Here is a 27087-nt window from a genome sequence, read left to right on the forward strand (position 1 = left end):
CCATTTTATCCAACAAATACATGGCTGTCTCGTACACTGGCCCAGAAATATTAAACCAATCCCTCTATAGTATTTCAGTACCAATTCTAATGATTTTCTGGGAATGACAGTCCAGTCAGAAACACTTTCTACACACCTGTATTGCCATGCCATCTTTTGCAATAATTTAAATATTGGCTGGGATATCCCTGCTCGAAGGCACAAGGACTATCTCTTGGATTGTCTACACTAAATGTCTTTTGAATCTGTGCCCCATCTCTATACTACTATTTTCATTGCAAGTTTGGGTTCACTGCCTTGTCTGTTTTTTCACTGTAACTCCCCAGTTTGTGGATTATATTCAAACAACAGTGTCTAAAACTATTTTCTGAAATCTATATGCTGAAAATACAATTTATTTGAGTGAAAGTTGTTAATATTTTTGTTGTTTCTTTTAGGGTTTGTGCAAAGAGAATTCATATTTTGTTGTTTATTGAAAAGACGTGAAACTATGAATGAATAATAATAGTTAATGTCAGTGCCACAACAGTCCATGTCAGTGACGAGCTTTGGTGTTCCAAACATTATTGATCAAAAAACCGCCAGGAAAGTATGCAGGCGGTGCTTATCGATGTCTTCATGAATATTGATGGAATTACCCTCATACCGAATCCCAGTCCCCGTTGTTGTAGTTGTTTTGACAACCGCATGGGGCAGTGTTCAGTCTCCGTCACAGCTGAGCAAGTGAATAAGACAGAAAACAAACATGGCGTCTCCGAACAGCGACGAGTGGAAGTCCATCTGCGACAAATTCAACAACGCCCTGCATCTCAGTGAAGTCGAATCCCGAAACGACCCCGATACCGAGCCTTATATATCTAAGTACAAGGCCAGGAATCTTCTGGAAGAGGTGCACTGTTCTTTAAAGAGCATCGGCGCCGATGATGGCGAGGAGGACGGCGGCCAGAGCGTTGACCAGCAGCAGCAGCAGTCGGAGGATGCGCAGCGGGAGGATCTGTTCAGTCGGGGCGTCAGCAGCGACACGGCGGCCGGTCAGCAAATGGCCAAGCTGGCGGCGGTGGAGTACCACCTGGGTGTCAACCATGTCGACACACAGGAGCTGACCGCGGGACAGAAGCGTCTGATGAACTGCATGGAGCTGCTGGGGAAGCTGAGAGTGTCGTCAGACAATGTGTCCATGTTTATCCACGTCAAGGTAATGACGAGTCACGGCTGATCTTTGCTCAAATAAATGCTGCCTAACACACGGTTTAGCAACTGTACCCATGTTTATTTATTTGTTTTTTAAGTCTGTTCATGATGGTAAAGTCAGGCTTTATATTCTAACCGTTGTATTTCAGAACAAGTTGGGAATCTTGTTTGCTGGTTGTGGAGAGTTGGAGGACGCGCAGAAGTACCTCGAGACTGCAGAAACAATCTACCAGAAATACATGAAGGAGGTAAGGGAATGCATGCAGATGGCTCACAACCGATGTTGTGCATTATGAAAACAGAACCCTGAGGAAGTGTTGACCCACATGCTTATCACAGTGATTTCACATTTGTAATTACATAGTTTATTACTATAGAACAATAAACAGTTTCTACTTAATGCAATATCTTGCTGTGGTTTTATGAGCAGATTTTGTATTTAATTTATATCTATATTCAGACTATATTTTGGTGTGTGTGGATGGCGGAGCAAGAGATTAGTTTTTTTTCCAGTGTATGTCCTTTATTCTGCTCCCCATCAATACCTCGGTGTGTTTGTAATTGATTCCAGGGCTTAGAAAATAAAAAATTTATAAAAACAATGTATAGTACTTTACAGTTTGGCATGATGCAACTTGAATTGTACATTTGCGGTATGAAACGACAAAGTCCTCGCGATGCAAAGTAAAGATAGTTGACCGTTTCATGAGTTAATCTGAGTCAGAAGTGTGTAGAATTCAGCGCTGTAAATGGAATCATGCATGAAAACAATCCCAAGTTACAGTGTCTTTGATTTTCCTCCATTTAGGATGGAAGTCCTCCTGCTGATATGGCAGAGTATTTTGCCTCTGAGGAAAATAAGCTGACACATCAGGATCGTACTAAAAAGTAAGCAATCGACCCAGTCACACAAACATGTCCGTTAGTGTCACAGTTGCATTTATTCATTTAAACATTAACAATGCCATTTCTGCTTTGTTTCTTCTTTCAGGTTTGAGTTGGCCTACACTCATACAATGTACTACCTTGCTCAAGTCCTAACAAACCTAGGTGAGTGTCAGTCTCTGCTTTTTAAAGTTAGAAATCCTCTTCCAATCCATCTTAAATAGCAATGTCTTGTAGCAATGAGTTCAGTGGCCCGGGATAAACTGAATTTTATAAGAGGTGTTTTATAAGAGGTCAAATCTAAATGCTATTTCAAAGTGACTCAGGTGCTTTGTTACACTCACCACACTGTCTCAAGTGTGCAATGGTTGAGTAGAAAGCTTGCTTTTGTGTACACACGTGTTTCTAGTTTTGATATGTTTTGTGCTTCAGGTCAGAAGGAGCGTGCTGCTGCTTACTGCCACGCTACCCTGCAGCGGCAGTTACAGTTAAACCAGTTCAATCCCATGGAGTGGGCTTTGAATGCTGCTACTCTTTCACAGTATTATATTTCCAAGGTATTTCATAAATAACACAGCTTCACTGTTTAACGCATACTTGTACAGTAGTTGTTTTTTTTCCCCCACGATTTTCCCACGATTTTCCCCCGATAGGGGCGATACATGGAAGGAAGACACTGTCTCTCTGCTGCCACAGTCATATCCGGTCTTGCTGGAGAAGTTCCGTCTGAGGCTGCTGCACAAGAAAGTACGTCCAGATAACGTGTGAGAGCTGGTTCAAATGTGGACCGGTATGAGCTCCCTCTTTTTTTTTTTGCACAGGTGAAATGGAAAATGAAATTCGGGAGGAGCTGAGACGAAAGAGAGCAGAGATTGCAAGATGCTGGATCAAATATTGTCTCAACCTCCTCCAGGATGCCAAAGAAGCTATACAGGTGAGGCTGTACACAAGATCACTCATTCGCAGCACCAGAACCTTATTCTTATGTCAGTCTGATAAGAAAATATTGGTGATGTAATCGGGGGGATTTTCTCTGTACTGTATGGGTCTTTATTTTTGTTAACTACTGTGGAGTAGGATGACATCGGGGAGTTTGACAGCGAGCGCCAGGACGAGCTGAAGCGAGCGAGAAAGCTCAAAGAGGAGGAAGAGGAGAAGGAGAGGAAGAGCGCACAGCTTTTTGGTTCTGAGGACACCTTCGACCAAATCACAAGCCAGGAAGAGAAGGTTAGTCTGACCTGCAGAATCAAATCTACAATACAAAAATGCATCTTTTTCATACCAAATTCTGAGGTTTGCATCCGTTTTGTGCTCTTGTGTGTGCTCACTGATTCAACAAGAATCAATAATGAAGGGGATTCTTGTGTCTTAAAGTTGCATTTGGAACCTGTGTACATCTGCAATGTTTTCATGTGTTGTTTTAGGTGCCATGTTCTTATCCGCTGGACTTCACTGAAGCCAGAGCTGTGTTTCTCACCGGACAGTCTCACATCACACAGGTAGGCGGAACACAACAAAGAAATCAGTCAAATTCAATTCAGTTTGAAACAGAAGACACTCCATTCAGAGCGGAACTCATCTGGGATTTGTATATTGCTCTCGATTTCTGCTCCACTGAAGGATCAATATCATAGCATGTCCTGTTCCATCCTCTGAAGTGTGATCTGAAAAAGCACAGATACATGAATAACCTCTTTTGTGCTAATGTTCATCCCCACAAGTCCGTGAACGTCACAGTGATGGTATTCAGGACAGTCCCGCCCTTTGAAAAACATCTATTTCCAGGCAGAGCCTGAAAGACTTCCACACTGTGTAAGAAACTCCTGAGGAGTTCAGGAATGTGACCCGCTTACATAACCTTAATGGTCTGGCCATTACATGCAACGTGTGCTCTCCCTAAGATATCACAACTCTGTTATTAATATCTCACCACTGTATATTTTTTGTCTTCACAGGCAAAAGAATACTTTTTAATGGATGGTTTTGTGACGGACCACATCGAAATCCTGCAGGATCACAGTGCTCTGTTCAGGGCTCTGGCTTTCTTCGAGGAGGATCTGGAGCGGCGGTGCAAGATGCACAAACGTCGCGTGGACATGCTGGAGCCAGTCTGCAACGGTACCATGTCCATGTTTCCCACCGGTTTAAAGAAAACATTGTGTCCCTCTCAGGTCAATATGCAAATATCAGGTCCTAATACTGTGATATACGACTTTATGGGACCTCACCTTCATGAACATGGCCTTTAATTCAGGGATCTAGGGTCGACATTATGTGTCATGATCACATCTGGCGGCTAAATAGAGCAGCGGAGTTCTTCTTTCCTCTTTAATAACAATAAAGTGAGACTGTTTACTTCCTGTACTGCTAAAAAAAATTGGAGTGTTTAGCTCCATTGCGACTTCACGTCAGCTAAACCCTGGAAAAATAGCTGTCCAGGTCCAAGTTGGTCATGGCTTCAAGACCTTGTTGGGATTGAGGAGTCAAAGATTTAAGGAGCAAGAACAAACGGGGATGAAGTTTCTATAAAACTGCAAAATGCAAAGCCGTCACTTCAGTGGAAGCACTTAAATAACGTGGCTAGATTTTTTTTCTTTGTGACTGCAGTGTTCATGGGGCCGGTATCGAATGGAATTATTTGAATCTCACATACTCACAGAGCTGCCTTGCATCAAATTTTATTTGTGTTATATCTCACCAATGTTCACATTATTAGTGAGAAAATATCTAAACACTCAAATATGACAATACTTCATCGCGCGATATTGTGTCGATATTTTAGCTGAGATATCGCAATACCTGTGTGATACTGTCTTCATATTAAGTACGTAGATTCAATTGGATTTTCTGCTACATTTGTGACAGGATTGGTACTAACATTGTCTCTTTATTGTCGCTGGAGTTATTTTGTTTTACTGACACAGCAATTTATTTAAATCTATCATGACAATATACATGTTTTCATGCATATATTGTACTGAATTATCTGAATTTCCCCTTTAAAACAATGGTTCTAATTGTAGTATATTGTTGAGACAGTATCGCAATATATCACATCACCACTCCTGTATCGGGATGTGTATTGTATCGCAAGATGTCTGCCAATACACAGCCCTTGTTTACACAGTGACTGTTTCACTAAAGACATTCTGTTTTCAAACACAGAGTTGTTGATAAAAACTATAAACTGACTCACATCTCAGCCTAGTACGGTACTTAGACAGTTGGAGCTGCATTTAAACTAGTGAACTGGACTGGATGTGGTGTCGCAATGACTTAAAATATCAAGGCAATCTAATCTAAGCACAGGGACCCATTAAACAGTCAACTCAGAGTTGCAAAATAAGAAGGTCATCATGTAGCGTTCTGATCATGAGGTCTGTTGGAAACGTTGTCCTCTGTCTCTTGCTGGGCAGAACTGAATTCTCAGTACTACCTGATGATCCGCCGGCAGCTGATGTTTGAGTTGGCCGAGACGTACAACGAAATGATGGACCTGAAGCTGACGCTGGCCAACAGACAGGCGGACACGCAGTCTCTGGACAACCACGTCATCAAGAAATGTAACCAGCTCTGCGCCGCCTCGGCCAAGTAAGCCTCAACACACACTTCACTCAGTAACGGCAAACATCACGGCCACTGCTGGTGATGGCAGTGATCACCTTGTGCTGCTCGTGTCAACCATAAGATGTAGTTTTCATACATTAAGACTCAAAATATTGTAACGATAGTGCTTGAAATATTCAAAGTAGGGATGGGCGATATGGACAGAAAAAGTTTTCACGATATATGCTGTAATTTTGCCGATCATGATAAATCCATTTTCATTCTATTCCATGTGTTGGACACTACAGTCTCTCTTGAAACTTTTATGATGAAACCTATTAGCGGAGTTTGTCTCCAACATTATTATTTGTTTATGTTTAAATATAGTAGTTTACTAAGTGTAGAGATGAGATATTCTCTGGAAGAAGCCACTGGTGTCTGACAGGCTGCTCTGACAGCTTTATTTAGGGGTTAAACTGAGCCGTCTGTCTGCTGTATCTCATGTCTCTGAACAGTTGACTTGAACTGTGGACCAGTCTGGACACATTTCCTAGATGCTAAGAAATTATCTTTTAGTCACATTCTATTCTCCAAATCATGATACAAACTGTAAGTCCTTTGTCCTGTGTGATGAAAAACCTGTTCACAATTATCTCTCCTAAAATGCTTGTTTTCCATTGCCTTATAGAAGATTTCACTAATGTTTTGACTGTTTTAGAATTTGTTGATGGTCCCTAACTGATGCATTAGGGCTGTGTGAGAGTGTGTCCGCGATCAGTGAACCCTAATCGGGGACGCGGAAGAAGACTCCACCGCCAATACTGGTGCGGAGCTCCGTCCAACTATTTTCTCCACGCTGTTACACCGAGGCGTGTGTTGATGTGAACCAAGGCAGACGAGCGCGTCAGAGAACCTATGAGGACCACTCCATCTAATACAATAAACAGGGATCCAGAGACTCAGAGTCGACCAGTGTCATGATCAAAGGTTCCCTGTATTAAAAATAAGTCTAAAACTACGATTGTGAACCAAAGTCCACCACGCTCTCCACAACTGTCACACGCCTGTCAAACGCTGCTGAACTGGGGAGCATGTGCCGCTATCACGTCATGTGCACGTGTGCAAGTCCAATGCAGCGAGTGAGCCACATGCTTGTCGAATTTATCGTGAGATGCAGAATCGTCATCGTGGGGAGTGTTTTTGCCTGTACATCAACTGTCGTCACTTGTTTGGTCTGTGACATGATCTCATTTCCATTGTTTCTCACACGCCGTCGCAGGTACTTCCAGATGTTCCTGGACTCTCTCCGCTCTCCTGAGGGGAAGTTCCCAGAGCGCCTTGAACAGGAGGTGCTCAGACCAGCTCTGGTGGCCCGCTTCCGAGTTGCCCGACTCTACAGCCGACTGATCAGCTCCATTCCATCTGAACAGCTGGAGAACCTCAGCAAGTCTCTGGAAAACTATAAGTATGTTTTAAGTTGTATGAACCATTTCAACACCGTGATCACTACCTGTACCCCTTGTTCTCAGACCCCTCTGTTGCGTTTACATAGCTGTGAATATCTCAGAATAGTGGGGGTTCAACAGAAAGGGCTTTGGCTTCAACAGAGAGCGCCATCTGTTGGGTCCTGAAACACAACACACAACTTATGAGAATCACTTATCACTGTGAAAGGACCACAGAGGATATTTTTCAACTGGACAAAAGGCCATTCATTGAGCTTGGTCAGGTGACACATTGTGCTGCAACACTCTAACAGACACCAGGAAGCTACAACTGCAGCCTGCTGGCTTATTAAACACATGTGCTGGTTGGAAGGAGAATAGGTGCAAATCCTTCACTCACTCCTATTATGCTCGTGACATGAATGGAAGTAAATGAACGGAGTAACTGTTATGAACTACAAGTTCTGGACTGACAAGAGCAATGTCCAGGTTTTCTAGCTTGTCTTCACTGCCTGGTCCTGGTTTCTTTGTCAACGGTTTTGAGTGAGATTCATACTAAAATATGTGAAGCAACACTCCCAAACTATTCTAACTTAAAGTAAATTGTTTTCCAATTTATTTTTTTAAAATAATAAACGTTCCGAAAAGCATTATTATCATTGTTTATTTCATAAATGTATTTTATAAATTCTCTGAGTGTGCAAGTGCAGGACGACTGACAAGTCTGCGTCACTGTGCTCTGTGTTTGGGCAGTTCTGGTGGTGTTTGAATTTTTTAAACCAACAAAGTGTCTTTTGTTATGTATAATGTGCACGTTGAATCATGACGGCAGTGGGGGAACCTATTCAGGACCTTGGGTTAAGGCTATTGGCACCTCCCAGTCTGAGGCTGTCGTTCTCACCAGGACAGTGAGTGGCGTGTTGGAACCAGTTGAATTCTTACTGACGTGGCTGCCATCTAGTGGTGAGCTGACAGAATGCACCAAGAGAGCTGCCCACACTAAAATAGCACGGATTGTAAATAGACAAAGGATCATCGCTGATGCAACATGGATGGATGAGACAAGTTTTTGACCTTGACCTCTGCTCCTCTGCAAGGTTTTTGGTCCAGTATTGTGAAGACCAACCAGACGCTGCGAAGGAAGTGGAGACGGAGCTGGAGTTGAGTCGGGAAATGGTCGGCCTCCTCCCCCTCAAGATCAACCGACTCAAAGCAAGAATGGCCGCCAACAACTGACGCGCGCCTGTGCTGTGGACGTGTGTGGCGTATGAGCAGACCACAGGCTGACATTCATCCTAACTGTCACTCACCTTTGTGCTGCTGTCGGCATGTTTTCCCCACACTTGAGGTGTGGACTGGTGTGACTGTCGTAAAACAAGTCGTAATGATTAAATTTGCACTAATATCAATCACAACTTGTAGAAAATACAAATTCACGTGTCTTAATGTGAAAGGCTGGAGTGACTGAGGTCACCATGTCCCCACTTACATCCCCTACTTTTTTCTTCATTTGACGCGGCCTTATTTCGCCCATCTGTCGTCACCCGCAGGTTTCACTCTTCCTGTGTGTTATCGGGTTAAGTTGCTCAACGTGACACCGCTCGAGTGTAGAACAACCCTGGTGAAGCCATCTGTAATGTACTCTCACCTCAATAAAGGAAGCTGATACATGGATTAAACTCTCCCGTGCTGTTTGTTGTTTCATGTTTTTGGTCCTATATAAAGCATTTTTGCGTTTATAAGTCTTGATTTTGCTGTAATTCTGAAATTATAAACTCATATTGAGCAACATCATATGTGCTTTGAAGGTCTGATGATGCCTGAGGAGTTTGTTTAAACTGGTCCGTGACTGCTCCCTTGACCCCCTCTCACATCACCTCCATCCTTCAGCAACTTCTTTGGTTAATAAAGTTAAATATAGGATTAATTTTACACCTCCTCTGCCCCCCTTTAAACACCGTCCCTCCGGTAACCTCAGCCTCCTCCGCCTCAACCTGCTCCCAAAGGTCTGACCTTTAGGTTCCACTCAAATGCAGTTGTGGATGTTTGTCACCAACTTTTCTCCTGGTGACCTTGACTTCTTCACTGGAGTCTCATTTGGCCAACACAGTTACAGACTGGTTTGATGCTTTCACCTCAATATCTCACTGCACAGCAGAAACCAAATTCCTCTTAAAAGGAAAAGAGGATATTTGTGTGCGTCTGTGATATTTTAGGTCAGTCTCATCGTCGCTGTTTCACTTCTATAAAACTCCAGAACTCTTGCCCAACAGAGTTCCTCCCACACACTGGAAATTAGCCACTCAATGTTTTTGTTTTGCTTGGAACAAAGACGCCTCTGGATTTCACCCAAATGTAATGCTGATGTACATTTTACTGCAAAGTATTTTCAATGGTTCAATGCTTCTTGATGTTGCCTGATGCTATGATTATTAGGTGTGAAAGCATCAGCAGCCATTTCCTTGTAAAAAGCTCTCACAGCTGATGGTGCAACTTCCTGCTCGCATGACAGCCACAAGCTTTTGCAAAAACTTGAAAATGAATGTGTTTCCTCTCACATCATTCCGCGTCTTAATGATCCACACCTCTTTAATAAGATTTTTCTCAACTGAAATTCATCCAAAAACAATTGATGATGATTGAGCTTTTTTTTTTGTCTTTAATGAGTAAACTTTCCGAACACCACTAAATGAGAGCAAATGAAGGTGTTCCGTTTTCAAACCAGGTCACAAGCTGCACACTGTTTAGTCTCGATGTCTTTCCTCTCGCTTTGTGTCTGTTTTCATGGTTTTCCCCAGCCTCTACTAGTGCGTCAAGCTATTTCAAATTTACAAACTTAACAAAAAATCACTTGTGAGTGTTTTATAACTGGATTATTTAAGTTCCTCCGTGATATTTTCACCTTGTGGTTCAGTTTATGACGTCACTTTCCACTGACCCAAGCTTCATCCTAAATGATAACATGCTTATTTCTAGTCAATATATTATCCGCTTAGTTCCCCATCTCCATATATGTGCGATTACAATTTGGTCTTTCACTGCCATGGTACTTTATTGATTTAAATGTTGATCAACTAGTCACAGTCGGGGACACTGGCCCGCATCATGTTGTAGTGACAAGCACATACAAAGACACAGGACTCCTGCAACAACAGCAGGACAGAACATTTTCTCTTGAGAGAGAGATCTAGTGCACCTTCAAAATACATGGAAATCTGACATATGTTAGTTATAATAGAATTATTATTATTGATAACAGCATTGTGAATAATAATTGTTCACAAACACAAAAGCAATTTTCCTTACAGAACAAAGTTCACTCCTTCGTAATTCCTCTGTCAAATTGAAAAACACAAGAAAAGCTCGGGTTAATCGTATTATGTTAACTGACTCTTCATTTCAATTTATCTGAATCCTCTTTTTTTCTGGTAACTGGTGATGGATTTATTGACTTAACCAGATGGAGGAGGGCGGGTTGTGGGCCTGGCAGACGTTTAATGGGCATTGAGTTCTCGACGCGATCGTTTGACTGGGGCGTCTTCTTCTTCAAGGTCAGTCCTGGTGAAGAAAGAGCTCAGACAAAGAGCAACAAAAGACAGTGGTTTATCCATAAACAAGATCAAGGTTTTACTCAAAGCTAAAGGAGCTTTATAGTGAATTGTATTGCAGTGGATGGTCCCCATCCATAGACGTTGGGCTGATGGGGCCAGCAGACTCTTTAGGAACAGACCTCCAACCAAAACTTTGTACACCCCAGATGGGACTCGAACCCACAATCCCTGGCTTAGGAGGCCAGTGCCTTATCCATTAGGCCACTGGGGCAGACATGGGCTTCTGCAGACTCACTGGTCTGACGCTCATTTGAGCTCATCACAAAAGCTGCGGTGAAAAAAAAAAAACTGCTGATTCTTTTGAAATGTCATTCAATCCCGAGGCAGTCATTCATCACTCACCGGACTCACATCAGCAATCTCTCTGCTGAGCCGACAATATCAAGCCATTTATTGCAGTTTTTTTTGTCCATCCCGAACGTTTAACTGTGGACTTTAAGCATGTGGAATATTTAATCGAGTGAATATGTTTACAAGACCTAAATAGTGTCTACTGTGTTATTCATTGATAGTTCCAGCTCCCAGAAGGTCAGTTCAATTGCTCACATCACAAAATCTGATCTGCAAGATTTGGGGATTAAAATGACTCACTGGCTGTGTTCAACAAATAACTCAGATAAGATAAGATAAAGACTTTATTGATCTCACATAGGAGAAATTCACCGTTACAGGAGCTCTTGTTTGAAAGAAGTAAATGGTCAGTGCAAGTAGTCTTTTTAACATATTTACAAATATACAATATCGTGGCACAACGTGGGGAGTGGTGTTATGTACATTACACAGTAATGTACGGTGTAAATGATTAAATCTAGGTTGCTGGTTGGATGGATTTCTCGTCCCATGTGACCGTTTAAGCTCTGTGACTGTCTCAGCTGCTGTGCTGAAGGGGCACTTTTACCGTTGCCCCAAAACAAATGTTGGATGATATGAAGCTTTTCCCTCATAAAATATAATATCGTAATAATATAGATTTCATAGGTGACGTGTTACAGATCACTCAGAACATTCTCTGACTCAAATTAGTCATGGTTCATTATGATAAATCAAAAATGATGAAGTGTTTCTGATAGAAAAAGAAAAAAATCACCACAGGGCTTAACACAGGTGCTATGAGGTGAGGGGCAACGCCCCCTTCTGAGAGGTGTTTTTTGGTTTATGGTCACACTGCCTTAAACTTTTTTGAACCAGACCATAATAGTCCATTAAACACCGGCCTAATGTTCAGGCCGGACACACTAAAATCGACGATTTACGTGACTGCACTTCCGATAAGGAAGAACATGAACAGAAATATGTCAGGACCCTCATTAACGCATTCTCCACAAATCCATCCATCCATCCGCTAATCCATTGCTGGGTCACGGGGGCAGCAGCCTCAACATGGCACTCCTAACACCCTTCTGATGGGCAACATCCACTAGTCTCCTCCCAGCTGGCCAAGCCTGAAACACCTCCAAAGGGAGGCGTCAAGGAGGAAGGAGGAAACCTCAAGAGATGCCTGAGAAGCCCAGCTGCTCAGAACACGGAGAAGTAGCAGCTCTACTCCGAGTCTCTCCCGAGTGACAGATCTCCTCACGCTATCTCTAAGGGAGACGCCCACAAACGTCGGAGAAAACTCATTTCAGCTGCTTGGATGGGTGATGTGAGGTGAGGTGAGGGTCGGGACAAAAGATTGATGGGTCAGCTCATAACAGTTTGGTAGAGTGACTGCAATACCACCCCTATTGCACTCTATAACTGAGTTATACCAAGGAAGAAGAGCCGTACTTAGGGATCGAGTAAAACCACGCACAGTGTGATGTCAGCAGTGTATTATCCAAAAAATATTCACTCAGATTTACATTTTCTGTGGATGTTAATGTTCAATGTGTGATAAAAAATTGCATTTAAAATGTCAGTTTGAAGTGTCTCACATGATTTAGTGTTGATATGCTTTAACACAGTACACAGCTCAGTTTAAACATACTTCTGTAAATGAATAACATTGTGCAAAATTGTTTATACATGAACAGGCATTTAAAAAGAACAGGCAGATCCTTACCAGAAACGCAGAATGCAGAGGTTCCTTATTGGAATCAGCACGGCATGGATGGCTGGGGATTCACACACACAGCCACCCTGCCTCCCTCTGGGCCTCCAGACGACGATGTCACAACATGTTGAACACAGCTGAGTCATCGCCATTACTTAATAAATAAGGTTAAATCTCGCCTGCCCAGGGCTGAAAAATGCCTCCTGCAAAACAGACACGGTGTCTCAACGTGTTTGCAGCATGGATACGCAAGCACAATAACACCAACTTGGTTCATGAGTCTTCTGTTGGAGTGCTCACATGCTTAGGGCCTTCACCGATAGAATGTTTGTTGTTCGATGGTGAATCCATGAGCGACACACCGAGACAAATATGATGATTCAGCTGTAAAAAAAATGTTTGTTTTGCAAATATCCGCACTTCATTCTGCGTGGTGTCACATTAGTCGGACAGAAGATGATTTTACAGAATATAGATCTTCATAGTGATGGGCAACACATCGGTTTTGGAGAGACCACAGGTTTATGTGCTAGTTTTTTCCAACCAATCTCTCATGGGTAAAATACAATAATTCAATAAATGCGAAAATAATGAAGGTTTTATTGTTTATTCATCGGATCTCTGCTGAAAAATACTATTTTGACAGCATTATATGACCCATTACTTCTGTCCTGTTATTGCAGATGCCAACTCTATTCATTTGCTTGAATACCACTGGAGTATTTAATGTACATTTGCAAATGAATAAAATGCATTTTGCTTCACCAAATAAAAATATATTTCTCTATTGCTTGGATTGGCAAAAGTACTAAAAATGTAAATGAGCGAAAAACATTGTTGTAATTTTGGGAAAAAAATAAGAAGGGTACTACAAGGTGTTGTTATTATTATTATTATTATTATTATTATTATTATTATTATTTGTTAGTTTGTTTTCTGTAGATTATTTATTTTTCACTGCAGTTTAAACCTGCAATTGTCTTTTCTAATGTTATATCACAAAGACATAGGTTTAAATTTGGACAATAAATAACATAAATAAACGGATTTAAAGTTAGACCCTAAACGCACCACTCTGATCTGGTGAAGGCCAAAGAGTAAAGTTAAACTTTACACGTCCACAACTAAAACACTGTGAGAGGTGAAGAAGCATTTAGCGAAACTCTTCACTAACCCCTCACTTTCCAGTGTAGGACCTGCGTCAGCTGCGACCTGGGGCTTGTTGAAGGAGGATGATGTAGGTTTCAGGAAACCGTGACGCAGAGTGAGGGGGCTGAACTTCTGGCGTGCGACCTGTCTGCTGGAGATCTGACTGCGCAAACTTGACCCAACTCTTCCTCAAGCGTGACGGAGACAAAGCCGAAGATGAAGCTCCTTCTCCTGTCGCTCCTTCTCGTCGTCGCCCTGCATAACGGAACAGGTACGGTGATGATATTTGGGATTGTTCTCGACACTGAAGCGGAGACGGAGCCAACTATCAAGTAGTTTGATGTTGACATCACTTCTCTCTGAGTCAAGCAGCGGGAGTGCGGAGAGTCCTGTTACGTTCCTTTTGCCTTGACGACACAATAGAGTCCAGAGTAGTAGAGACCAAGTAGTTTCGGAAACTTGTTGTGGTTAAGGGGATTTTATGAGTTTCTGTTTCTATTTCACGATGACACAAGTGGAAATGAATTTTCCATTGTTGCGACACACAGATCTGGTTGACAGTGAAACAAATACGCCTTTAAATGTATATTATTATGTATATATAACATGTTTTTTTAAGTATGACATGATAGTGAGGTTTTATTAGGATGATACAATCGGCAATAGTAATCCACAGTAGTAGTCATAAGAATAGAAAAAAACATCTATTTAAACTATCACCTGTTAAGAAATACATTTGCTTTTATGTCTTAATTCTGTTGAATTGGCATGTTGTCTTCTTTTGGTCCAACTCCATTCTGAAACTGCTATATGTAAATATTTAAGACACTGTAAAACGGTATCACCAGAAATAACTGGCGCAACAAATGATTAAATAGATACAATTTAATAAAATTAGAAACATCAAAGTCTGCGAACTGTACATTTATAATCTTCTATCGTTATTTGTTTGTTAAATGTTAAATAAACATTGTGTCAACTTTATCTCTATGTTTACACTTTTGGTATTACACTTTTTGTATTTAGTATTTTTGGCATTTTTATTTTTATTTTTATTTTTATTTTTGTCCAACTGCATTCTGAAACTACTATATGTAAATATTTAAGACACTGTAAAACGGTATCACCAGAAATAACTGGCATAACAAATAATTAAATAGATACAATTTAATAAAATTAGAAACATCAAATTCTGCGAACTGTACATTTATAATCTTCTGTCGTTATTTATTTGTTAAATGTTAAATAAACATTGTGTCAACTTTATCTCTATGTTTACTCTTTTGGTATTACACAGTATCTTTTTTTTTTTTTTTTTTTTTGTCCAACTGCATTCTGAAACTAATATATGTAAATATTTAAGACACTGTAAAACGGTATCACCAGAAATAACTGGCATAACAAATAATTAAATATATACAATTGAATAAAATTGGAAACATCAAATTCTGCAAACTGTACATTTATAATCTTCTATTGTTATTTATTTGTTAAATGTTAAATAAACATTGTGTCAACTTTATCTCTATGTTTACACTTTTGGTATTACACTTTTAGTATTTTTATTTTTATTTTTATTTTTATTTTTATTTTTATTTTTCTCCAACTCCATTCTGAAACTAATATATGTAAATATTTAAGACACTGTAAAACGGTATCACCAGAAATAACTGGCACAACAAATAATTAAATAGATACAATTTAATAAAATTAGGAACATCAAAGTCTGCGAACTGTACATTTATAATGTTCTATCGTTATTTACTTGTTAAATGTTAAATAAAGATTGTGTCAATTTTATCTCTATGTTTACACTTTTGGTATTACACTTTTAGTATTTTTATTTTTATTTTTATTTTTATTTTTATTTTTATTTTTATTTTTATTTTTATTTTTATTTTTATTTTTATTTTTATTTTTCCTGGTAATTCTGAGGTGTTTTTGAAAGAACACCGTTTCGGTTGTAGCGGTATACAGAACAGGAAACCGCAACCAAAGCCGCCCTCGTTCCAAGACGCTGTTGTGATGTGTAGATTGACACATTGTGTTGTTGCTGAATAGAAAACGGATTAAAACTGTGATAATAGATTTGTCATAGTTTTAATAATAATAATAAAAGCAAATCTCTTTTCTTCTCGGACAGGAGCCCCCAGAAAAGCCCGGTACAATTACGTGAAGTGTAAGCCCGATGGCGACCAGGCAAACTGTGTCACCCACCAAAGTGCTGAGATCAACTGGACTCCAGATCTCCCTTCCAAACTGCCGGCTGTCGCCGTTGAGTACCTGTGAGTATCAGGTGGACGAGTATAGTCAGTACAGCCAGAGGGTTATCTAAATTCCCTTGTTCCATCCATGACTGCGCAACTGCCCATCATTCTTGTTTTGAATTGGAGAGTCTTACATATGACCTTTGGTGCCTGACTGACTCTGTCATGGATGTGCCAGTTGTATCGATCAAAGTTGTGACCGGGTGAGTGAGTGTTCAGGAATGTGTGAGGAAAACTCTACGCATGTTTGGTTGTGTATCGTGGTTTGCCACCCATCAAGTACACTGGAGTCAATCGTGTATTTCGAGTCCAGTTCGCTACCAATCGAACGCTGCACAACAGCTGTTGCTATTTAGATCTGCACTTGCTCAAATGAAGTGTGTTTCACAGCTGTGAAGTGAGATTGTCTTGAACAGGAAGTCGGAGGGAAGTGGAGATAGGAAGTGGGCTGTGACGTCCGCTGAGCTGCTTTTGGAGGCACGTCTATTGTCTGTGCCGCGCTGCTCCGATCGCAGTTAGATTAAGAAGCTGGCATTTTTGTAAACAAGCCTGTTGGCATGTGTTCATCCTCACTGGACTGCATTTGTTTACAGGCCAGCGACTGTACATACCAGTGTTTCAAAACCAGACATTTTGCATGGAGTTGCACTCCGTAGGAGAGTTGCACCTATTACGTGATGTTTTTATTATACTGTATATCCAAGCACTTATATAGCTTATATGCTTATTAGATATATAACTATACTCTCTTTGAATCCCACTTCTCAACAGTTGATATTATACTAGAGAGAGAATTAAGAAATATTACTATATTATTATTATGACGTAATATACAATTGTAGAGCACATACTACCATACAATACTACACAACACTTCTGCAAGACTTTTACGACTATACTATACTATGCTGTGCTATACAACTCAGGACTATGCTTCTCCACACTACACTTCTATGAAAATATATCTATTAAATTATACTGCGATATAGTACATTACCCTATACTGTAAGTATAGTACTGTACCGTACTGTACTATACTATGCTGCAAGATCATGTAATATACTGTAGTACACTATACTTGACAAACTATAACATAATATTCCTTAATATACTACATTACACTATTCTTTCCGGTACTGTAATATACTACACAATATTATTGTGTGTTGTGCTGTATTACAATATATTACAATATACTATACTATACTATGCTGTGATGTTCTCTACTATTCGATACTATAGTTTGCCATATTACAATATCATGTAATAGACTCTGATACAAAACTGTAACATAATATTATGTAACGTACAACACTGTACTAAATCATACTAAATTAAATGATATTATACTTACATTGTGCTATACTGCAATATAGTATATTATACTGCACTGTATTATACTACACTATACTATACTGATTTCTACTGTTGTACTACAATATTGTATATTAAATTAGAACATGATATTCTGTAATACAGTGTATTACACTACACTATACTGTACTCAATTATACTAGACAATATAGAATACTGTATTGTACTTTAGTATACTACAGTATACCATACTGCATTATACATGTCTACATTGGATGCTGTGACATGGTGAATTTCTACACTGTGGGACTCATAAAGGCCATCTATTGTCCCTCTGAAGTTAGGTTTAAAAAAAGAATAAATAAATAAAACTCCATACTAGACTTATGGTTGTGGTGTTAAAAGAAGTCTAGTAAGATTAAGTCTAGACTGAGTCTAGAAATAATGTTGCAACTGCTATGCACAAAATGACAACATGACAACAACTGTTTCAGAGAGGCAAATCATATGGAGGGGGAAAAACGAACACAGGGGAGGAAGCTGGTGGAGGACGGCTCTGGATTCTTTGATGGATCTGGAAGTCAGTCCACTGAGAATCTAGCCTTCGTGACCATCGAACCTGTGCTGGGCTCTGGAGGCGACGACCAGTACGGAGGTACCTGGATGAGAAACGTTGTTCACACCTGTGTCATGGCTGTTGAGTGTTTACTTTTACTTTTGTTTACTTGTACTTTTGTTTGTTTCAAAGCAGAAATGGAGGCACCAGCGGAGAAGGAGCTGGAAGAAGATCACCTCCTGCAGCTGTAGACTGTTCGAACACAACACACACAAATACTCTCTCGTACACATGGCCAACAGGTTCTATATGTCTGCACTGTTGGTTTATACAAGTCCTGACGTCAGCCGCTTTCGGTGAAGATGGACCAGAAATGCAGACAAGCTCAAGATACATTTTCTATACGTTCACTTCAGATTAATGTTTCATGTCCTTGAAAACCAGTGGAATGCTAAAAAAAACAAGGGAGAAAGAGTTCAGTTATTACCAGAAAATAAGTACAATTAGGGCAGATTATTTTTTTATCTTGATGTGGAGGATTTGTTACAATGTATGTAGCACATACTAAACATATATTTATATTGTCTTCCTACGTCTACGTCCATCTTTTTGTTTTTTATAAAGGGAAAGTGCTTTGCCCTGACACAATTGGGTTTCATAAAATACTGCTCTTATGATGATAGTCTTTCTATTTTCTATGAACTCATTCAGTAAAGCTTTTTAAAACAAGTTGTGCGATTCTTTCTTTCAGTTATGTCGAACGGAAAATGCTCCAGCTTTGCGTGTGTCATATCACAATATATTATATTTGTGGTGTGGTTTATATGTTGGGATAAAAGGACTGGGATAAAAATAGTTTTGACAAAATCATGTGGCCACAATGACAAAATATGAAATGTTTTGTGTTTTCAAAGAGGTGTTATTTTAAAAAGGCTGAAGATATGAAACTGCGTTCCTGAATATTAGTTCCTTTTTAAATGCCTGTTACTTTGATTCAGTATTTTTAATGCACTTTTTATTTATCATCATTGATAAACAATCCGTAGCTATGACTGGTGCGACTATTCAGAGTGCAATAGAACATGTGACTGATAAAATGTTATACATTTTATCAGTCAAATGTAGCAATATATAAGTAAGGAAACAGCTTCCTGTTCATATATATATATATATATATATATATATATATATATATATATATATATATATATATATATATATATATATATATATATATATATATATACATACATACATACATACATACATATATTTATATATATATATATATATATATATATATATATATATATATATATACATACATACATACATACATATATTTATATATATATATATTTCTTTATTTTTTTGCTATAACTTGTACGACAGTCTCACGCATTAAATGTGAGTAGATATGACTGACACTTGAACCATCATTTTACAAAGTCATATTGAGCTAAAAACGTAGCTCCACTTGTCCAGCGTGAGTCGGAATGATGCGCCTCCGCCCACATGACCGGGTCACATGACTGAGCGCTGTTACTACCTCCTGGTTCAGACGGTGTGGCGAGAAGGAGCGAGGCTAAGTGTTAGCTAGCTTCCACTGTCTTCACGGCCGACATGGTGAGTGTCCACGCAAACACCCGCTGCACACCATGCCGGATAATCCCAGGCGATGTGATGCAGATAAAATGTGACCCCGAGTTGCTCGGGTTTTATTTAAAACGCCGTTTTCGGAATGACAGCTGACATGGAGGCTAGCACTGAGGCTTGTGTTGTAGCAGCGAGTTACGAGGCCGCCTCTGGTCTGAACAGTCGGTGGCCTCAAAGTATGAATAATTCTGATTGATAAGTTGTAAATAAGTCTGTTGGCAATCGCGAGACCTCGAGGAAGCAGCCCTAGTATTGTTAACCAGCGATGACCATGAACAATGTCTGCTGATCTTTTCCTGTAAATAAGTGTATTTACATGAAAGAAAAACCAGAAAAACGTATTTGAAATTGAATTAATATTTGTTGTCATTTATATGTGGCTTAAGATGAACATCAAGACGCATGACCTAGAAAGGACTGATACATCGTCACCTGATTTGTACTGATAAACATTGTGTTGCCAATGCAACACATCAACGATGGGGATGTAGATTCATGTTTACTTTCGAGTACAACGAAGCTCCATAAATGAATATGTTTGTATTTGTGCTCTTCAGCTGGGTTCATAGTTGTTCACTTTGGAAGACCTCATTGTCTTAAGGTTTTTTTTTTATGAATTATGTGTTGTTTAATATTGTTTTTCTGTAAGTATATAGTGTTAGTGTGAGTAAAACAATGTTCCCAAGCAAGATTTTTGTTCCCTTTTATGTATTTTTATTTCCATCAGTCCAGATTGTTGTGATGAAACACCAAAACAGTTGTCTGTTACTGTTGTTTAAATGTGCAAAAAAATGTAGTTAAATATTAAAATGAATCTTTCCCTATTGTCATTAAAACAAAGTTAAAAGTTCATTAAAATTTCTTTTCTTTCCTTTCCATTCTGAAGTCTTCTTGCAAGGAATTTTATCCTTTAATCGTGCACAACGCTGATTATTTGCTCAAGTCAGGAGGAATCTGATATGTTTGTTGAGCTCCAGGTTTAGCTCTGTATCTGAAATACTTTATGTGTACTAATACTTGTGTACTGTGTACCAAAATGGTTAGCTTGAACTTTATCAATCCCTCGGGAAATGTTCAGAAATGTTCCAGTCCAGGATCCAATGAAGGTGTGTTACTTCAAACACGTCTTTGGTCAAATAAAAATGTGTAAATATTTTTATTGTCACAATTCTGAGTCAGCCTTTGTTTGTTGTTTATCTCTTATCATTTTGCAAACGTGCCCAGCAGACTGTAGTCAGTCAGCTGCTGTTGATTTGCTGCGGATTTATTTGATCGTCCTTCATATTAAAAGTTGGTGACAGTAGGGATTTGTGTGCGGGTGCCTGATGCTGGATTCAGCCTGGAAAGCGAGCATCAGCTGATGTCTCAGAGCGAGTTGTTCATCAGTCATGCAACCGTCAAAAACACTGTCCTGACTCCAACTCTGCCTCATCTGCCCGATTCATTCAGTTATTTGCACATAGCCTTTTCAAGACAAAAGCACAATGCATCTCAACTGGAAGAAATATTGTTAGTCATTGTAAGAACCCTGCATTATTTCACATTTTTGTTGTAAAATAGTTGATCTGTTGTGTTAATTGTATTTCTTTTTTACATTGCTTTGCTCGCCAGAGTTTCTTAGGTGGTTTGTTTGGACCAGTTTGTGAGATAGATGTCCTGCTGAATGACGCAGAGAGCAGGAAGACAGCAGAACTCAAGACTGAAGATGGCAAAGTGGAGAAGCATTATCTCTTCTATGATGGAGAGTCTGTCTCTGGGAAGGTACGTGTGAAACATAGTCATGTTTATTGAATTATGATGACACAAATGGTTTGTTTTTCCTCAAGGTGAACTTGAATGTAAAGCAAGGAGGAAAAAGGCTAGAGCATCAGGGAATCCGTATTGAATTTGTGGGACAGATAGGTAAGTATGTCCTGTCTTTTCATATCTGTAGAACAAGTACTGTGTGAAACTAAGCAGCTGTAGAGCTCTGTTTATTCAATAGTATGGAACCACCAGAGACTTGAGGCACATTCCTTTTGTTCCTAAAATGTTTGTAAACCTTATTTCATTTAATTTGTGTTCAATAACAATTTTTAATCTACTTACACGGAAACAAACCAAAATCCTGGTGAAATGGCATGAAACCATATGATCATCATTTGTCATAGAAATGTCCAAGCAGCTGCAGCAGAACCAGATGAAATTCATATTCATTAAATTTACTGCTGGCTTTCCTGAACAGTTCTTTATCATTTTTTCTTCTCAAGAACTTCTCCATAGTTGGTAACTGTCACAGATTTGCAGCTGTCTAGTCAATTCAGTGACACACTACCGCCACCATATGTGCCTAATGTATCAAAACTCGCGGCCCAGAGTTGTCTGACAAAAAACTTTTTTAGCGTCCCTCGAGGAGGCGCTTGCAGCCCAACTATGGCTGCTGGCACTATGGTTAAGTATCACTTCTCTACACCAAAGCTGAGTTTACAGACGATTAATGGCAAATTAATCACACATTTTGTATCTGTTCTAAATGTAACTTAAAGGAAGATGCTATCAACACCAAAGTGGCCAATGATGCTTTACGTTTTTTACGCCAACAAAACCAACATAACAGAAAGTGTCAAGAACAGTCTTTAGAATAACTTCAAGTGTTCAAGTGTGTAACAAGTGTTTATGTACCTGTAGAACAGATACAACTTAAACGTAACTTGCTAAATCTATAGATACCCTAAAGGATATGTATCTTAATCACTCTGTGATTAACCAATGCTAGCAAGTTCTAATTCAAGACAATAAAATCCCCAGATATCAATGTTCTCATGAACTCCTCATCAGCTAACGTATGTCTGAGTGAGCTGCTTTGTCAACATGGCTTCTGGCTGGAGAATGAACTAGGACCTAGTGACCCACAAGCCACACAAAAAAAACAAATAATGAAGCTACACTAGCTGATTCATCTTCACATTGTGGTGGCAACAGAGGCATGATCCTTATCTACACAGTGGAGCAGTCTGTCTATAGCTTACACTGCCTCACCTGCACAACTGTGTGTGGTAAAAACTGGTTTTAATTCACCACAACAAGTCTGCAGTCCAATTGAAGCTTGTAACAATACATGAGTTTCAAATAAGAGTTCATTTATTTTTAATTTACAAACGCTGTGCCAACATCTGCTGTGTGGATTCCTCATGTGGAGGAGAGGTTTAGCTGAAGCATGTGGTCGTCATGTGCCGCTCTGGGCGGGAGTGTGTGAGGTTTGACACGTTCGCTAATAAAAGGAATGTGTCAGCGTGACATCAGTAACATTCTTTGCATTGCCTCACTTTAAAGCGCTACAAAACATATATTCTCTCTGATTTTATTCAGTTTCACCATTCACAGAACTAAGGCTCAGTTATTTTTGTTTTTCTTTCCAGAGCTCTTCTCTGATAAAAGTAATACACATGAATTTGTGGACTTGGTGAAAGAGCTGGCTTTACCTGGGGAACTGGCCCAGAACCGGAGCTATGACTTTGAGTTCATGCAGGTGGAGAAGCCCTATGAGACCTACACTGGCGCCAATGTCAGGCTAAGGTGCTGTTGCCTTCCTGCAAAGTCATCTTAAATATTGACGCTGAATGAAAACAAGTCACTGGCTTTTACACGTTGCTGCCTTCGTCTGGTTTCCTGCAGGTATTTCCTCAGGGTCACGATGGTCCGTCGTCTCTCGGACCTGGTGAAGGAGTATGAGCTGATCGTCCACCAGCTAGCCACCTACCCAGACATCAACAACTCCATCAAGATGGAAGTCGGCATAGAAGACTGTCTCCACATCGAGTTTGAATACAATAAATCTAAGTAAGAACTTTCTGTCGACAGATCAGGAACGTTGAAGTTCCACTGTTAAACCAATCTGAAAAGTTTCCAATGACATGTCTAGGTACCACCTAAAGGATGTTATTGTTGGAAAGATCTACTTCCTGCTGGTCAGGATCAAGATCCAACACATGGAGCTGCAGCTCATTAAGAAGGAAATAACAGGAATCGGTAAGAAGTGAATCATCAGTCAAAAGCAGATTATGAACTAGAAATGTTCTGCAGTATAAATGCATAATTTCTGACACAGACTTGTGTTTAGTCTGACAACCGTGTATGACAACTCTTCTGAGCCAGGCTGCCTGACTCAACACAGATCCTTTTTTTTTTTTGTTTGTTTTTTTTTTTTTTTGTTTATTTATATTTATTTATACCGTTGGAAAAAACGCAAACGTGCGGTCTGACCGGGAATCACCTGCTACGACTTTTCTCGGAACTAGGTGCGGAATTCCCGAGATACTCCAGGTTTTGTGACCAATTTTTCCCATTGAAAATGAATGGAAGAGGATTCACCACTTCTGAAATTTGCCTCTACTTCAACAGCTCGCAGATCCCCCAAACTTTGACCGAGTAACTCAGCAAAAAGCTCAAAACACAGCCACACTTGTTCTCTGTTGCCCTAAAGAAAAAAAAAAAGGTTGTGTCATTTGCCCACAAAACGGCCTCAAACTTGTGTGAGGGTCGAAAACGTTCGGCAATCGCGGATTCGGCTCCATTGAAAATGTTGCTCGAAAATCGCGGGAAGGTTACTCATTTTCATTTTTTGTGGACACATGAAATTCGGCTCAGTTTCTCACTATCTGCTACGATTTTCGAGATACGGCCGTTTGTTCAGGGAGTAGGTAACTCGCTCCGAAGCACGATGATTCAGCGCTTTTCAGCAGAGAAGGGGAAAGGTCACAGCCTGTTCAAACTGCAGACATAGACACTGGAGCATATCTTGGATGTTTTTTGAGCTATTGACGCCATTCAAAGCTTAAAACGTAGTAACAGCGTCCCACTGTGTGAAACCTCATCATGCCACTAGGTGGTGCTGCCCGTTTAGAGCGATAAGACATTCAAGTGTCCAAGAAAAGACTGGTTTCGACACACCTCTGACTCTGGTTCTACATTTCCAATATCTGTCTTCAGGACCGAGCACCACGACAGAAACAGAGACTGTTGCCAAGTATGAGATCATGGATGGAGCACCTGTTAAAGGAGAGTCAATCCCCATCAGATTGTTCCTGGCAGGTGATTCAGTTCATGGATAATTCCATGGGTTTCATGTTGAGGAGACTTTTCTGCTGAAATATTTGCGTGAGAGCTCTTTAATCTTTTAACAGGGTATGACCTCACACCAACCATGAGGGACGTCAACAAAAAGTTTTCTGTGCGTTACTTTCTTAACCTGGTGCTGGTCGATGAAGAAGACAGAAGATATTTTAAACAGCAGGTAACAACTTCAGCAGATGTTTAGAGAAGTAAACCGGGAGTATGAGGTTGTGAAAAGGTGATGTGTTCTGGCTCCAGGAAATTGTCTTGTGGAGGAAAGCTCCGGAGAAGCTGCGAAAAAGAAACTTCCACCAGCGCTACGAGTCGCCGGAGCCCCGAACTGATCCTGTCACTGCAGAGCAACCCGAGATGTGAACTGAGAATAATCTCAGACCAGATCTTCATCGACGTGTGCACGGCACTCTGCCGTCTCTGGACTGACAAACCTTGACATACGTGGACACACATCTTTCCTCATCATTTAAGCTCTGCGCAGCTTCACATGCAAGCGGTGCTTCACACCTGGTGTCTCCTAAATCTTACAAAACGATGAGCCCAAGCATTGATGCAGTCTTTTAAACGGCTAACAAAAATCCCACCATACAATTTGATGAGTTCAATTACGACTAGAGTTTGCTTGTCATGTGCACTTCTGATATCGATTCTGGCTCCAGTACTAAATGCACTGGCCACAGCAACAAGAAATATTTAACTGTAAAGTCGCCGCAGTGCACTCGACATCCACTTATATTTGAGAAAAAAAACTGTGGTTGGTTGTTGAAAGGATAAGACGAGCTGCTCTGTTTGACACGTTTGGAACGGAAATGTGCAAAAATTGAAGTTTTTTTTTTTTATTGTTTACATTGGGTTTATTGTGCTAAAGCAGTTCAAAAATGCAGAATTCGCTGTTGAATGTTTAGAATGTAGTTTTCAAGGAATTTGCTCAATGCCTCATAGGTCAAACGTTTTGTAAAAAAAAAAAAAAAATCTCTTCTCTTTTGCACCGTACATTTCACCTTCACCTGAAAGTGCTGAATATTTATGTAATGGAAATCAGAAGTCACAGCCATAATTCAAGTCAGACTGAAGTGACGCTTCAATTTTCGTTCAGGTTGTCAAACAAGACATTCTGTTGGACTCGTGTATTTATTTATATTGCTTTCAAGAAACCGATCTCTTTGTCACGCCGTTTACGGACACATTTGGTCCTGAGTTTTGTTTTCAAGAAACTGATAAGTCCTTGTGTGGTTGTCACAGCAAAGCAATGTCGACAGACTCTCAGCCACTTTCTCTGTGCTGTTGTCATTCTAATTCAATGACTTCACTGGGCCTGGTGACGGCAGCCTATTTTCTCACCTTCTGTGATCTGTGGTCAGGTTCTTCTGCTGCTCCATGCTTTTCAAGGGAGATTACACTAAGGACCCATGCACAACGTCACCTCAGTGACGCACACTATGTTTGAAATGACACTGTTATAGTCTTTTAATTCAAATCACGTTGTGTTATATTCCGTTTGCATTTTCTTCGTCGTCTTTCTTTGATGTCTTCAAATCTTTCTCCTTGCTGTGAGGGGGTTTTCTCTGTCATGGTTTATTTTGTGCTCTTTGGCCTTTGCTATGTTAATGAAGATGTATACGGAAACGCCAAATCATCCGCCCCTGTCTTATCTATAGCATGATTCTCTTTAGCCAATGTCTCACTATGACATGGATGGGTGTGTATGGAGTGTACACCGACTCTGAATATAAAGTATAAATAAATTGTGAATAAATCAACTTTATATGAAACATCTTGTGGATGGAAATTGTTTCATTATTTATTATTTCTGTCATCTGCATCAGGTACTTTTTGAAACATTACTTCTGTATGGATTTTCTTCTTGTTTTGTAAGAGGTGTCTATTGTCGTCCAAATGTCTTAAGATGCACATAAGTGTTTTCTTGAAACACAAGAAATGACAATTAAGTCCAGTCACAACAATTACAAGCTGCATTTTCACTCACCCCCACTAAGTCTTACGCGTCTATTAAACCAGTGATCCTGAACCATAGGGCTGGGGCCCATGGTTGGGCCGCGAGCGCCCCCTAGAGGGCTGCTAGAAGTTTTTTGTTTTACACCTTTGGGCCCTGAGGCGCTCAGTTTTAATACATGAGCCACGTATGGTGGCAGTAGTGTGTCACTGAATTGACTTGACAGCTGCAAAACTGTGATAGTTACCGACTATGGAGAAGTTCTTGGAAAGAAAAAAAATGATAAAGTGATGGCGCCCACAACAGTAAAAACTGTTCACCTGTTGGAGCAGTTTTTAATGTTAACATTTTATGGTGATTCTTTCATTTCAAAAA

The 27087-nt window shown here is 40.0% G+C and overlaps 3 protein-coding genes and 1 non-coding gene across 5 annotated transcripts; 3 read left to right on the forward strand and 1 right to left on the reverse strand.

Annotated features, from left to right (window-relative positions):
* The first annotated feature begins 728 nt into the window (after nucleotides 1-728).
* kifbp (kinesin family binding protein) lies at nucleotides 729-8735 on the forward strand. Its single transcript, XM_053865334.1, has 13 exons — nucleotides 729-1195; nucleotides 1341-1439; nucleotides 2000-2079; nucleotides 2183-2241; nucleotides 2509-2633; nucleotides 2730-2823; nucleotides 2898-3010; nucleotides 3154-3303; nucleotides 3501-3575; nucleotides 4032-4194; nucleotides 5493-5667; nucleotides 6902-7087; nucleotides 8165-8735. Exons 1-13 carry the CDS (start codon nucleotides 746-748, stop codon nucleotides 8301-8303), a joined length of 1908 nt encoding a protein of 635 aa, XP_053721309.1. The 5' UTR covers nucleotides 729-745; the 3' UTR covers nucleotides 8304-8735.
* A 2081-nt stretch (nucleotides 8736-10816) lies between these two features.
* trnar-ccu (transfer RNA arginine (anticodon CCU)) lies at nucleotides 10817-10889 on the reverse strand. Its single transcript has one exon. It is a non-coding gene; the product is annotated as a tRNA-Arg (tRNA).
* A 3073-nt stretch (nucleotides 10890-13962) lies between these two features.
* On the forward strand, nucleotides 13963-18725 carry LOC128759002 (serglycin-like). 2 transcript variants are annotated; one of them, XM_053865567.1, is made up of 4 exons: nucleotides 13963-14130; nucleotides 16003-16144; nucleotides 17935-18095; nucleotides 18189-18725. In XM_053865567.1, the coding sequence occupies exons 1-4, from the start codon at nucleotides 14076-14078 to the stop codon at nucleotides 18245-18247; spliced, it is 417 nt and encodes a 138-aa protein (XP_053721542.1). In that variant the 5' UTR covers nucleotides 13963-14075; the 3' UTR covers nucleotides 18248-18725. The 2 variants fall into 2 exon arrangements, with proteins under 2 accessions (XP_053721542.1, XP_053721543.1); XM_053865568.1 differs by having other exon boundaries at nucleotides 18192-18725.
* Nucleotides 18726-19504: 779 nt separating this feature from the next.
* Nucleotides 19505-26509, forward strand: vps26a (VPS26, retromer complex component A). The gene is made up of 9 exons (XM_053865324.1): nucleotides 19505-19622; nucleotides 21264-21413; nucleotides 21479-21554; nucleotides 23051-23207; nucleotides 23307-23471; nucleotides 23554-23660; nucleotides 24621-24722; nucleotides 24815-24924; nucleotides 25002-26509. The coding sequence occupies exons 1-9, from the start codon at nucleotides 19620-19622 to the stop codon at nucleotides 25116-25118; spliced, it is 987 nt and encodes a 328-aa protein (XP_053721299.1). The 5' UTR covers nucleotides 19505-19619; the 3' UTR covers nucleotides 25119-26509.
* The last annotated feature ends 578 nt before the right edge of the window (nucleotides 26510-27087 follow it).

The sequence above is a fragment of the Synchiropus splendidus genome, chromosome 5, assembly GCF_027744825.2.
Source record: "Synchiropus splendidus isolate RoL2022-P1 chromosome 5, RoL_Sspl_1.0, whole genome shotgun sequence".
NCBI classification, from domain to species: Eukaryota; Metazoa; Chordata; class Actinopteri; order Syngnathiformes; family Callionymidae; genus Synchiropus; species Synchiropus splendidus.

What these genes read in the sequence shown, in the direction of transcription:
- kifbp (XM_053865334.1), top strand. Translation starts at nt 746, where the DNA reads ATGGCGTCTCCGAACAGCGACGAGTGGAAGTCCATCTGCGACAAATTC. An exon ending in CCATGTTTATCCACGTCAAG is followed by an intron (nt 1,196 to 1,340) that starts GTAATGACGAGT and finishes GTTGTATTTCAG; the next exon opens with AACAAGTTGGGAATCTTGTT. An exon ending in CTCTGCGCCGCCTCGGCCAA is followed by an intron (nt 5,668 to 6,901) that starts GTAAGCCTCAAC and finishes ACGCCGTCGCAG; the next exon opens with GTACTTCCAGATGTTCCTGG.
- LOC128759002 (XM_053865567.1), top strand. Translation starts at nt 14,076, where the DNA reads ATGAAGCTCCTTCTCCTGTCGCTCCTTCTCGTCGTCGCCCTGCATAAC. An exon ending in CGCCCTGCATAACGGAACAG is followed by an intron (nt 14,131 to 16,002) that starts GTACGGTGATGA and finishes CTTCTCGGACAG; the next exon opens with GAGCCCCCAGAAAAGCCCGG. An exon ending in GCTGTCGCCGTTGAGTACCT is followed by an intron (nt 16,145 to 17,934) that starts GTGAGTATCAGG and finishes CAACTGTTTCAG; the next exon opens with AGAGGCAAATCATATGGAGG.
- vps26a (XM_053865324.1), top strand. An exon ending in GAGAGTCTGTCTCTGGGAAG is followed by an intron (nt 21,414 to 21,478) that starts GTACGTGTGAAA and finishes TTTTTCCTCAAG; the next exon opens with GTGAACTTGAATGTAAAGCA. An exon ending in GAAGATATTTTAAACAGCAG is followed by an intron (nt 24,925 to 25,001) that starts GTAACAACTTCA and finishes TTCTGGCTCCAG; the next exon opens with GAAATTGTCTTGTGGAGGAA.